Genomic DNA, 13,821 nt, shown 5'->3' with positions numbered 1-13,821 from the left:
AATCTGGGTAAAAGCATCCATGCTTTGGTGCTCTGTCTGGGTACAGGCGCAGGTGGAGGAGACAGAAGCAGTCCTGGCACAGGTGTTGTGGGTCCTCCTAACCATTGTAAGCCTCCCTCTGTCAAACTCTCTCAAATTCCCGTCTGCAGCTCCCTGTCCGCTCTGCTCTGCTTTAAACAGAAAAGTTTTGGATGTGGCTTGGTTTATAGGTTCAGGAGGACCAATGGGTCACAGATGAGACCGACAGGGGACCCCCACTCCCTTCCTACTTCCCTTCCAAACTCCCTTGCGAAACTCCCTGTTAGCAGCTCCCGTTCGCTAAGCTCCCTGGTCGCTTGTGCGCAGCTTTATAAAGCCCTGGCCTGAGTGAACGCCCTGCCCACTGGTTAAGGCTCAGCCAATTACCAGAGGCTGCTGCCATGCTTGGGGAGGCAAAATGGCTAGAGCTGGCCCTGCATTCGGTTATAAGCTCTGCAAGGCTCTGGAGCTCTTATTTTTGTCTATTTAATGTCCAGCGGCCAGGGGTTCTGATCTCTGTTCAAATAGCTCAGAGTTAACAAGAAAACAGTACTACCAACAATACTGCATAAAGACAAAGCATCACAGGGAAATGGTACAAACAACTGGAGCAAGGCAGGGTACCAGAGACAAAGTAACTGATACAATAAAATGTGCACAGATCTCAGCAACCAAGGAGTCATTTTAGGCTCTGTGAGGAGCCGTTCATCCTGCCTGTGGATTGAATATCTAAAAGTGTTTCTTGTATCCATTTTCCATAGGAAGTGCCCCTTGCACAGAAAGGTAGAACAAGAACCATTGACTGGTTAAAACATTGTTAAAACCACACTAGTTGGAATTACAAACAGAGTGGGGGGAATTTTTTTTCAGATGAATAATTTCTTCTGTAAAAAATAGAAGTTTTGGGTCAGCTAAAAGTAATTGGGAATTCAGAAGGATTCTCTGAATTCACATTGGACACAAAAAACATTGAAAAACATAATTTTGAAAAATTCAAAACCTTTCAGTTTAACATCTTTGAAAAGAAAAGGTCTCTCTTTTTTTCTTTTCAAATAATATTTTGTCCAAAAATGTAGCTAGATCTGAAAGGAAAGATGTTTAGTTCAATGCAAACTGAATGTCGTTCTGTATTTCATTTCAGCAAGAAAAAACCTAATAATTTCCATTTTTGGAACAAACTATAAAGAAAGATTCTCCATCTCTTAAAGTCTTCAGATCAAGACTGGATGCAATTCAAGAAGATATGCTTTCCTCAGGCAGAAGTTACTAGTCTGAATGCAAAGCTAACTAGATGGAATTCTCATGTCTGTTTTATGCAGAAGGTCAGACGAGATGACATAATTGCCCCTTCTGGCTTTATGATCCATTAATCTGGATACGGAGAGACAAATTCACACTGTGTACTGCTGAGGACCCACCAACCCCATTGTGAAGCCTGGCAAGAAGTAAATGACCATCCATGCTCTCTTCATTCCTGCATCTTTGCAGTTTGGGATTTTCATGAGAACCTCACAGATTTAGAAAATGCTCTGCCACAGACGCCCTTCAGAACCTGTTTGACTTGTTCGTTGCGGAGAGCGTAGATGTAGGGGTTAAAGAGTTGAGCAACCACAGAGTACAGAAAGGACACGACTTTGTCAAAGTCCCTCGCTCCCCGCTGTTCTGGTCGGATGTACCTGAAGATGGAGCTGCTGTACAATATCACAACCACCATCAGGTGAGCGGAGCAAGTGGAAAAGGCTTTTTTCCTTCCTGTGGTGGACGGGATGCGCATGATAGTGGAGATGATACAGCCATAGGAAACAATAGTGACTGTTAAAGTACCAAGTAAGATAATCGTTGCTGAAACCAAGAGCATTACCTCAATGTGTCCCGTGTCTACACGGGAGAGTTGGAGCAATGCGGCCGTGTCGCAGTAGAAGTGGTTTATGACATTGGGGCCACAGAATGGTAACAGCACAACTATAAATGTTGGAGGAAATATTAAGAGAAAACTCATCACCCAGCAGCCCAGCACTAACTGGAAGCAGACCCTGCCATTCATGATGGTGCCGTAATGCAAGGGACGGCAGATAGCCATGTAGCGGTCAAAGGACATCATACCCACATGGAAAAATATACAGGTGCCCAGGACAAAGAACAACAACAACTGAAGGAAACAACCAGGGAGGGAAATAGATTTTCTCTCTGTCAGGAGGCTGTAGAGGAACCTGGGCATGATGACAGAGGTGAAACAAATTTCCAAAAAAGAGAAGTTCCTCAGGAAATAATACATGGGCGACTGGAGGCGATGGTCCACCAAAGAGAGGCTGACAACAGTGATGTTACCCATTATGGTCAACAGGAAGATAACTAATAGAACCACAAACAGGGTGATGTTTAAACGGTGGCTGTTGGACAGGCCCAAGATGATGAATTCCACCATGGTGCTCTGGTTCTTCATTCTGAGATCATTCTTAAAAGAAAAAAATGAAGAAGCACGTCAAAAACAGAGTGAATGGAATGTTTGCAGGAAAAATTCTGTAAATCAATAGAATACACATCATTAATGGGAATTGGGTACCTAATAGACTTGGGCTCCATGGGAAAAGCCTGATGGGAAAACCAGAACCAAAGACAGGATCTTAGAGGAGAATATTTGATACTTTAAGGAGGAGGGGAGGGGAGAGAGAGAGAGAGAACCGGAAGGGATGAAAGAATGAAAATAATTTTTAATAAGAATATTTTACCCCAATTTTTCATGTATTCCTGGATTATAAGGCCCAAAGGCACCACTGTGATCATCTTCTTTGACCTCTTGCATAGACCAACAATTTCCCTCAGTTAACTCCTGTTAGACCTAGAGCATAGTCTTGAGAGGGACAGACAATTCTGAAGTTAAAAATGTCCAAGGATGAAGAGTCCAAAGCACAATTCTTAGTAAGTTGTTCCAGTGATTAAATACCATCACTGGTCATCTTTTGTTTGTTTTGCTTTTCCTCCAGGTCATTGATAAATATTTTAAAAAAGCACCGGTCCGAGAACTGATCCCTTTGGGACTCCACCAGAGATACACCCGCTCCATGATGCACCGTATACAATTCCTGGTGGAGACATGGCAGGTACCCACTTTGTAATTCATGTAAAGTGTCTCACGTCAAGTGTGTATCATTCTTGTTTCTTAGTCAAAGTGTCAAAATTTACATGAAAAATAGTACCTATCTTTAAAAAACAAACAGGAATGAAGAGGACTGAGGATTTATAGACCAGTCCGCCTAAGTTCAATACCTGGAAAGGTACTGGGACAAATGATTTAGCCACAGGTTGTAAGCACCTAGAGGATAATTGGGTTTTAAGTAAAAACCAACATGGATTTATCATGAATAAATCATGCCAAATCAAAGCAATTTCTTTCTTTGACAGCATTACCGGTCTGGTGGATAGATCGAAAGCTGTAGCTGTGATGTATCTTGATTTTTAGTGGGTGTTTGACACAGCCCCACATCACATTCTCATAAGCAGACTGGAGAATGATGGTGAAGATTAAATTACTGTAAGGAGGGTGCACAACTAGGTGAAAGACTTTACTCACAGAGAGCTATCAGCAGCTCACTGTCATAGTGTGGGACTTTATCTAGTGGAGTCCTGCAGGGATCTGTCCTGCAGCCAGTACAATTCAATATTTTCACTAATGATGTGGATAATGGAGGGAAGATTATGCTTATAAAATTATCAGATGACACCACATAAGAACAGCCACACTGGGTCAGACCAATGGTCCATCTGGCCTGGTGTCCTGTCTTCCAACATTGGCCAATGTCAGGAGCCCCAGAGGGAATGAACAGAACAGGGATTAATCAAGTGATCCATCCCGTCGCCCATTCCCAGCTTCTGACAAACAGAGACTAGGGATACGTCAGAGCATGGTTTTGCAGGCTGGGAGAGGTTGCTAGCGCTGTGAAGGACAGGATTAGAAATCAACATTACATTGACACATTGGAGAATTACTCTGAATTCACCAAGATCAAACTCCGTAAAGACAACTGCAAAGTACTACACTTAGGAAGAAAGAAATGAAATGCACAAGTGCAAAATGAGGAATAACTAGCTAGGAGGCCATATGGCTGCACAGGATCTGGGAGCTAGAGCTGACCACAAATTGAACATTAATCCAATGAGATGCAGTTACCAAACAGAGGCTAATATCATTCTGGGGTGCATTAACGGGGAGGCAGTTGTCCCTGGTAAGGTCTCGGCTAGGGTGCTGTGGCCACTTCTGGATTTCACACTTTAGGAAAGATGCAGACTAGTTGGAAAGGGTCTAGAAGGGTGCAAAAAAAAATGCTGAAAGGGTTAGAAAACTTGACCATGAGGAAAGGTTTAAAAAATGAGGCATGTTTAATCTTTGAATAACTGAAGGGTTGTATATAGAAGACAGTGATCAATTGTTCTCCACACCTGCTGAATGTGGAACAAGTAATGCAGTTAATCTGCAGCCGGGGAGATTTGCCTTAGATAGTAGGTAAAAGTTTCTAACTATAAGGATAGTTCAGTGCTAGAACATTTGGCCATGGGAGGATGGGGAATCCCAGTCATTGGAGATAGCAGCATTCTGTATCCTAAGGTAAAAGGAAACCTCCACTTTGCATACCCTTGAAAAATCTGCAAAACCTCCACAATGTGCACCTTGAAATTCGTTCTCTGATCTCACCAGTGCCTTGATCATTATTAGACATTAAAAATTGGCAGCTGTTACCTCTGTTACTATGTGTTACCTCTACTTATAGAATCTAGAACCATAACTTTAGAAGGGACCGCAAGGGTCATCTAGCCGATTTCTCATAATATTCTCACAGCTATATTCGACTTCCCTGGCCCCTGAGTATTCTTTTTATCATAGCCGTACATTTGTGTCTCGTTTCACAATAAGACTGAATAATTTTAGGAGAGCCACCCTATTTTCCTAACACAGTGGGACTGGGATCCCAGACAGGTGGTCTCAATCTTGTACCCAAAACAAAACAAAGAAGAAAAAAAAATTACTCACAAAGTTCTTCAAACCATGATTTCTTTCACATCCCAATCTGCAATCACATCTTGTGCATTCTCGCTCAGATCATGCAATGATGGAGTACATGGAACATGAGCCAAAATTAGCACACAAAGCCTGCAGGTGCTGAATTGAGATGCTCCAAAATAGGTCTGCGATTTATGCCTCTGTGTAACAGAGGGATGGAATAAACTTGGGTGATCACTGCCTCTGTCAAATAATCCCTCATTTATAACAGTTGTAGACTCTGGTTTTCTTGTCTGTCATTGGTGGCTGGGACCTCTGAGACCAATTAGCAGATGAGTTTGCTAACAACACTCAGAGAACTCAAGTCTGATCCATTCTACTGAATGTTTTAGGAAAGAACATTACAATGTGATGTCTCTCTTCCACACGGAGAAGACAATGGGTTCTATGACCATCTCCCACCTCAATTGTTTTCTTGGCAAGACAGGGAAAAGATTCAGCAAACTTGGACAGAGTTAGATGCCCTTATAACTGACATTCTTGTGCTTAACATATTAGAACAAGGCTTGGGAAAGCAGTGTTTAATTCCTGCTTTTCCCACCCACCCCTCCGCAAGCTCAGGCAAGTCACTTAGGGCTGGACTGGTAAAGATATTTAGGCACCTAATGGGATTTTTAAAAGCATCTAGGCTCCACAGAGCCCAAATAGCCAAAGGACCAGTTGGCCGGGGAATGGAGTTGAAGGTGGCCCAAAAGAATGAAACATATTGAGAGTAGAAGCTTATTGCTCTGTCACACCACATCACGCAATGTCGTTTGTGTCCAGGCACAATACCAGGAGTAACCAGGTGTCTGACCCCAACTATGAGACTGTCTCAGAATAACTTGTCATTGAGTTTCATGTGGGAGATTTTCAGTTCTTGGTCCTCGTTTCAGTCACTTCCATTGGGGAAATGTTCTGAACGGGTACACAGGTAATTCCCAAAGGCACAAAGGGCAGTTATGAATCCTGATGACATTGAAAGTGAATTTGAACTAGACACCAGTGAAATACTGACCTTATTGTAGTCACTGGAGAAACTCCCACTGGGTTTCATACACTGCTATTATCATTATCTATCATTTATATTGTGGTCTTGCCTAGGAGTGCGGTTTCTCACTGAGTGATTGAGGGGCAGGATTACAATCCCCAAACTCATCCGGTGGAGTCTCCCTCACTCTCACGGGGAAAAGGCAGGCCCATCTGCAAAGTTTGTACCTGATCCATTGGATTAAGGCAGCCAATGGTGGTTGGATGTGATGCTGGTCACGTCACTTTCTTGTGTGCCTTTGGCTACCAAACTGCCTTGCCTTTGCAGATGGTGAGCCATTTGCCTAAGGGAGACAACTGCTGTTGACAAGCCTAGAAACGCCTGTCTATAGCCTGATTTCGGGTTTGTTAATAACATTCATTTAATTTATCAATTTAAATGTTATTTAATTTTATTTAATGTAATTTAGTTAATTAACACTAATACTACTTAATTGTTAATATTAATTCATATGGGTTTTAGGCTCGCCAGTCTGTTTGATCAGAAGATAAAAATTCTTGTCCTGAATCAGGCTCCACAGAATTTATGAAAGACCTTTGGGGTTGTGACACGAAGCTCACACTAAGTCAGATAGAGCCATAAAGACTTTTTATTAAAATCAGGAATAGTATGTAAATGGTAAAATACCCAGTGTTACACAGTTACAATTGCATTTACTGCTATTCAAAAGATACATATGTGAATATAATATTATATACAACAAAGCTTTGGTTAAGATGCTCATGCCCTTCCTTGATAACCTGGTGGTAAGAGACACAGGACCAGCCTTGCAGTTCAGGTTTCTCAATTCTTGGGTGAAGGATGAAGTGCTTAGAAAAAGCTAATGCTAGAAGCTATCAAAACTAAATTAGGGTTTACTTGACTAACTTAAAATCAAAACCTAATAAACAAACTAAGAATAAAACTTAGAGAAACCAAGCTGATCCTAGTTCCCTCGAAACTTAAAGTTTAAGAAGAACAAGTCCAGCTGACTGATAGTAGGAGTCATTGTAGATAGATAGAACAGAGAGAGAGAGTGGAGGAAGGAAGTGAGAATGATAGAGCAGAGTACTCTAGCGAGGTGGGTCACCTCTTGTGTAGGGCACAAGTGCCGGAAATCCTTCCTCCTATGCCCAAATTTCATTCCTCACCCACAAAATGTTAGGGAACACTTACTCCATAGGCTAGTATGTTTGTGCATATTGATGACATGTACCTACCATATAAGTTCCCTTGTGGTGTACCTGGTAAGTCTGTGAGTATAACATTGAACCCCCCCCCCACATGCCATTCTCCATTGTCTATTGGTTTAGATAAAAGGTCATAGACATAGGGGTGGGTACTGAGCTATTCGGGTAACAAGATAAAGGTCAACTTTGCTTTCTGAGTAAAAGGTCTCGGTACTGATTTGCTAACTTTGCCTCAGAGTAACATACAAGATATGGCCTGTAGGTTTCTTGCATTACAGCCAAACTTACCTTAATATAAATCTATAAACCTATTACAATAAACCAAACACTTAAACTATAAGAAAAGATGTATCAATGCAAGCAAGCAGGCTAGTCCTATAGGCTCCATGTCGCAGACCAGCGTCCCATTGTGCTAAGTACTGTACAAAGCCAGAGCCCCTGCCCAGAAGAGGCCACAAAATATAAGACAAGAATTGGCCGGGAAATCTGTGAGATAGCGTCCGTCAGCATGATGCACATTGAGCTCAGCAAAACAGCTGTCAAGTTTGTGTGGAAGAAATCAGAGCAGAGGAGATTTTGATGGAGCTCAGTAGGTTTTGCAGACGTTTATTGGATGCTCTTCCTTAGCGTGAGTAAGGCTACGATTTTGGCACTGAAATCACTTAATCCATGACTTCCATAGACCTCTGTGACTTCAGCCTGTGGTGGCTGGGAGCTGCAGGGTTCTGCAGCGTCCCTGCCCTCAGTGGGTGGCAGGGGGACCCCCACATCCCCCCACCTACTGCATGCAGTGAGGGACCCCCACAGCTCCCTACTCACAACATGTGGCAGGGGGACTCCTCTTGCTCACTGCCTGCAGCGGGCAGCACGGGTACCCCTGCAGTTCCAAGCAGTGGATGGAGTGGGACGCTGGAGCTCCATGCACCCCAGAGCTCCCAACCAGTCCCTGCAGCTGCCCAGCAGCTTCCCATTTTATCATGGATATTTTTAGTAAAAGTCAGGGACAGGTCACGGCTTCTGTGAATTTTTCTTTATTGCCCGTGACCTGTCCCTGACTTTTACTAAAAATACTCGTAACAAAATCTTCACCTTAGTCCTGAGGGACAGCATGGAGGAGAGCATGAAGCTGCCTGTTTGAAAATGTAAAGTGGATAAAACAAGCTGGCATCAATGGCCAATTGCAGGATGGAGACGATGTCTTAATAGTGCATGAGAGATGATTGGTAGGACGGGGATACGACATGACGGGTCTATAAAATGGAGACAAATTGCTTATATCTGAGGAAGTGTCAAGAGGAACCCACTGGAGGAACCCACTGGCCTTCACTTGGACAATGACCTTTGAAGCAAGAAAGATTTCAGTGAAGCCAGGATTTGCCCCTGACCTCCACTTGCACCCTTGAGAATATCCCCTTCCAAGAGCGAAAAGGAAACCAAATATTTCTCATTATCCAACTCTATTCATTTGATTAGAAGAGTTACATTTGCCGGAGTTCTCTCTTGTAGTTGTCTATTTAATGCCCAGTGGAAAGGAGTGCTGATCTCAGTCCAAATATCTCAGAGTTAACAGGAAAAACAGTGCTACTAACAAAGTGGCATAATAGGGGAATGGTACAAACAAGCAGACCAAGGCAGGGTACTAGAGATGAGGCAACCAAAACAGTAAGATGTGCACATATCTTAGCAACTAAGCAGAGTTTTAGCCTCGTGAGGAGCCATTTATCCCTCCTGTGTGTTGAATATCTAAAGACCAGTGTTTCTTGTACTCCTTTTCCAGCGGAAGTGCCCCTAACAGAGAAAGGTAGAACAAAAACTATTGACTGGATGCTAAAACCACACTTTGAAATGACAGAGCCAGGAGAATTTTTTCAGATGAATAATTTCTTATGTAAAAAATACAGTTTCAGGTCAGCTAAAAGTATTTGTGAATTCAGTGTGAATTCAAAGAATAGACCTGACCACAAAAAAATGGAAAATAATAATTGAAAACATTTATTTCAACATCTTCAAAAATAAAAAATTTTCACTTTTCAACAATTTAGCAAGATGTTAAGGAAACATTCTTCCCAAAATGAATTGTGCTTAGTGTTTCATTTCACCAAGAAAAGCCTAACAATTTCTATTTTGGGAACAAAGTACCAAGAAAGAGTCTCCATCTCTTGAAGTCTTCCAGTCAAGCCTGGATGCCGTTCAGGAAGACACACTTTCATTAGATGCGAGTTACTAGTCTCAGTGCATAACTAATTGGTGGAATTCTGTGGTATGTATTATTAGGAGCTCACACTTGATGATCTGACGATCCCTTTTGGGCATATAATTTTTCAACCTAGACAAGAGGAGATAAATTCACACCTGTTAACAGCTCAGGACTCACCAAGCCTATTGTGAAGCCAGGCACGAAGTCAAGGACCATCCATGTTCTCTTCACTCCTGTATCTTTGGGGTTACAGATTTTCATGATATCCTCAGGAATTTAGAAATTGTCCGGCCAAATATGTCCTTCAGAGCCTGTTTGACTTGTTCGTTGTGGAGAGCGTAGATGTAAGGGTTAAAGAGTTGAGTCACCACACAGTACACCAGGGACACAACTTTGTCAAAGTCCTGAGTGCCCCGCTGACCTGGTCGGATGTACCTGAAGATGGCACTACTGTACAATATCACAACAACTGTGAGGTGAGCAGAGCAGGTGGAAAAGGCCTTTTTCCTTCCTCTGGTGAATGGGATCTAATGATAGTACAGATGATACAGCCATAGGAAATTATGGTGACTGTTAAAGTGCCAGGTAAGACCACTACAGCTGCAACCAAGAGCATTACCTCAATGTGTTCCGTGTCTACACAGGAGAGTTGGAGCAATGCGGCTGTGTCGCAGTAGAAGTGGTTTATGACATTGGGGCCACAGAATGGTAACAGCACAACCATAAATATTGGAGGAAATATTAAGAGAAAACTCATCACCCAGCAGCCCAGCACTAACTGAAAGCAGACCCTGCCATTCATGATGGTGCCATAACGCAAGGGACCACAGATAGCCGTGTAGTGGTCAAAGGACATGATAGCCACATGGAAAAATACACAAGTGCCCAGGAGGAAGAAAACCAACAGGTGAAGGAAACAATCAGGGAGGGGAATAAGTTTTCTCTCTGTCAGGATACTGTAGAGGAAACTTGGCATGATGACAGAGGTGAAACAGATTTCCAAGAGGGAGAAGTTCCTGAGGAAGAAATACATGATGGACTGGAGGCGATGGTCCACCAAAGAGAGGGTGACAACAATGATGTTTCCTATCACAGTCAATAAGAAAACAACTGATAAAACCGCAAACAGGATGAAGTTGACATGGTGCTTGTTGGACAGTCCCACAATGATGAATTCCACCACCATGGTCTGGTTCTTCATTCTTCACTCATCTTTAAAGAAAAAATATTAAAAACATGTCAAAACCAGAACCTATTGGACAATAGGGACAGAACACTTAAAGGAAAAATCTGTAAATAAATAGCACTAATCTCTTCAATGGGAACTGAGTGTCTAACAGATATGGGCTCAATGAAACAATCCTGACAGAGGAACTAAAAACAATTACTGATAGTTAGAGAGAGAGAGAACTGGAGGGGAAGGGAGAATGAAAATTATTTTATTTTAAACATTCATAAGTTTTGCCACATTTTTTCATTGATTATAAGGCCAGAAGGCAGCAGTATGATCATCTATCCTGATCCCCTCTATAGAACAGACCAAGGAAGGTCCCTGAATTAGTTACTGTTAGAACTAGAGCATAGCTTTAAAAAAAAAGAATCAAAGCTTTATTTTAAAATTACCAGTGATGCAAAATCCACCACAAGCCTTGGAAAGTGGTTTCAATGATTATATACCCTCATATGAAAGTTTTGTCTTTTTGTTTTCATCCTGGTCCTTGATAAAAATATTAAAAAGTACAGGGCCAAGAACCAAACCCTGTGGGACTCCACTAAACCCACCCACACTCAGTGATGATTGTCCATATATAATTCCAGTTTAAGACCGTTCAGTACCCACTTTTTAGTCCATTTAATCTGTGCCATGTTAATTGGATATCCTTCTAGTTTCTTAATCACAAAGGCAAAAGTCAGATGAAAAATAGTCCCTGTCTTTAAAAAAGAGGACAAAGAGGACCTGGGAATTATAGACTATACATCCTAGCTTCTATACCTGGAAAGATACTGGAACAAATTTTTTAACAATCAAGTTGTAAGCACCGAGACGATAATAGGGTTTTAAGTAATAGCTAACATGAATTTTTCAAGAATAAATCAAGCTAAACCATTCTAATTTCCTTCTTTTAACTGGTTATTGGTCTGCTGGAGAGTTAGGAAGCTGTAGACATGACATAGCTTGATTTTAGTAAGGTATGTGACATAATTCCATGTGACATTCTCATAATCAAAGTAGGGAAATGTGGTTTACATAAAATTACTGTGAAGTGGGTGCAAAACTGAACTCAAAGACCAGGTATCAGTGATTCAATTTCAAAGTGAGGGAAAGTGTCTTGTGGACTCCTGCAAGGATCTGTGCTGAGTCCAGTACAACTCAATATTTTCATTACTGACATGTATAATGGATTGGCAATTACGCTTACAAAATTTGCAGATGACAACAAGGTGGAAGATGTTTCTAGGACTTGGGAGGACAGGATTAAAAATCAAACCAACCTTGAAAAATTGACGAATTTATCTGAAATCAACACAATGGAATTCAATAAAGACAAGTGCAAAGTACTATACTGAGGAAGAAAAATTCTAGATGCACAGCTACAAAATGGGGAATAACTGGTGAAGCATTAGTACTGCTGAAAAGGATCTGAGTGTTATCGTAGATCATAAATTGAATATGAGTCAGCGAAGTGGTTGCAAAAAAGGCTAATATCATACTGAGGCTATTCACAGGAGCGTTCTGTTTATAATGCGGGACCTAATTGTCCAGATTTGCTGGGCACTGGTGTCCCTGCAGCAGCAGTACTCTGTCCTATTCTGGATTCCACACTTTTAAAACAGTCAAGTAATTGGAGAAGATCTAGGAGTGAAGCAACAAAAATGATAAAAGGGCTAGAAAACCTTACTATGATCAATGGTTTAAAAAATAGGCATGTTTAGTCTTGAGAAAAGACGACTGAGAGTAGAGCCAATAACAGTTTTCCAATATGTTACAGGCTGTTCTACAGAGGATGGGGATTAATTGTTCTCCATGTCCACTGAATGTAGGACAAGGAGAAATGCACTTAATTAGCAAGAAGAAAAAATAGGTTCGATGTTTGGGAAAACTTTCTACCTATAAGAATAGTTATTTACTGGGATACATTACCATGGGAGGTTGTGGAATCCCTGTCAGTTGAGGGTTCTAAAACAGGTCAGACAAGTACCTGTCAGAGATGGTGTAGGTTTAAATGGTACTGCTTCAGCGCAGGGGGTGGACTAGATGACCGCTCAAGGTTCCTTCCAGTCACATAGGTCACTGATGAAAAATTAGGAAATTTATTCCTTAGAAGCTCCTGGCTTCATTCCCTTCGCTCATAGACACCCAGCACCTCCCCTTATATTGAATGGAGGAATAGTTTTGAATGGCTAAGTTTTTATATCAGTTGGATCAATCAGGATCAGGTCCAAATTTCTCCAGAGTCAATAGGGAGCTTCCCATAGGCTCCAATGCGGTTTTGGATTCACTCCTGCAAAGCTGCCAATGCAGAGGTACTTACAGAGTTGGAGACATGGAGAGTGAGTACACAAATATTCATCAGTGGGGGGGGGGGGGCTTCTGTGCGCATTACATACAACCTGCAGAAACTCCCTGGCTTTTCTCAAACAGGGTCCTGGGTGCATCTTCCCCCATTCCTTTTGTCAACAGTATTTCTCCAGGAGTTTGAGGGAACTTTTCCTGTGAGGGTGTCCCATTTTACAATAAGCCATACTAGCTATTAGCTTGGGTTTGTGGATTTTTTTACAATGGGTTTTGGCTCCTGGATACCACTTGACCAAGACAATGAAAGAAATCTAACAGTTCCCTAATTAAATATTTCCCTTAATGGGGATTCCTAGAATAATGGCAGTGGCATTGTGTCTGCTAGGGTGAAAGCAAACCTCACAGACTCATACCCTGTAAAAATCTCCTAACCCATTGTCCACATTCAAATCCAGCTTCCGACCTCTCCTGTGCCAAGCTATCAGTGAGATACTCAAGAATGTCAAGCCGTTGTGCGTTACCTCACTGTGTCACATTTATCATACGCTTCTCAGTCTTAAATTGCACTCCCTGGACCACAAACTATTCTTTTTTGTCATAGCCATATATCTGAGTCTCATTTTTACATCAATGCCTGGGAAAATGTTGGGTCAGTGACCCGCTTTGCCTAGCACAATGGAACTGGGATTTCAATCTCATGCCACAAAACATAACAGTAAGATTACCCACGAGCTCGTCAAAGTATTATCACTTCAAAATCCCACCCCTGCTGTCATATGCTGGGCATTCCCACTCACGCCCTGTGATAAGAGAGACCTTAGAAATACCCCAACA

General features: G+C 41.9%; 1 protein-coding gene and 1 pseudogene across 1 annotated transcript; both read right to left on the bottom strand.

The window, feature by feature from the left end:
- Positions 1 to 1,516: 1,516 nt before the first annotated feature.
- On the bottom strand, positions 1,517 to 2,461 carry LOC127031871 (olfactory receptor 49-like). Its single transcript, XM_050918889.1, has one exon. The coding sequence runs from the start codon at positions 2,459 to 2,461 to the stop codon at positions 1,517 to 1,519; it is 945 nt and encodes a 314-aa protein (XP_050774846.1).
- Positions 2,462 to 9,727: 7,266 nt separating this feature from the next.
- Positions 9,728 to 10,671, bottom strand: LOC127031875 (olfactory receptor 49-like; annotated as a pseudogene).
- Between the last annotated feature and the right edge of the window lie 3,150 nt (positions 10,672 to 13,821).

This window comes from Gopherus flavomarginatus, chromosome 11 (genome assembly GCF_025201925.1).
Source record: "Gopherus flavomarginatus isolate rGopFla2 chromosome 11, rGopFla2.mat.asm, whole genome shotgun sequence".
Classification (NCBI taxonomy): domain Eukaryota; kingdom Metazoa; phylum Chordata; order Testudines; family Testudinidae; genus Gopherus; species Gopherus flavomarginatus.
Note: the sequence above shows the minus strand (reverse complement) of the source record. Positions and strands in the feature narration are given on the sequence as shown.

What these genes read in the sequence shown, in the direction of transcription:
- LOC127031871 (XM_050918889.1), bottom strand. Translation starts at nt 2,461, where the DNA reads ATGAAGAACCAGAGCACCATGGTGGAATTCATCATCTTGGGCCTGTCC.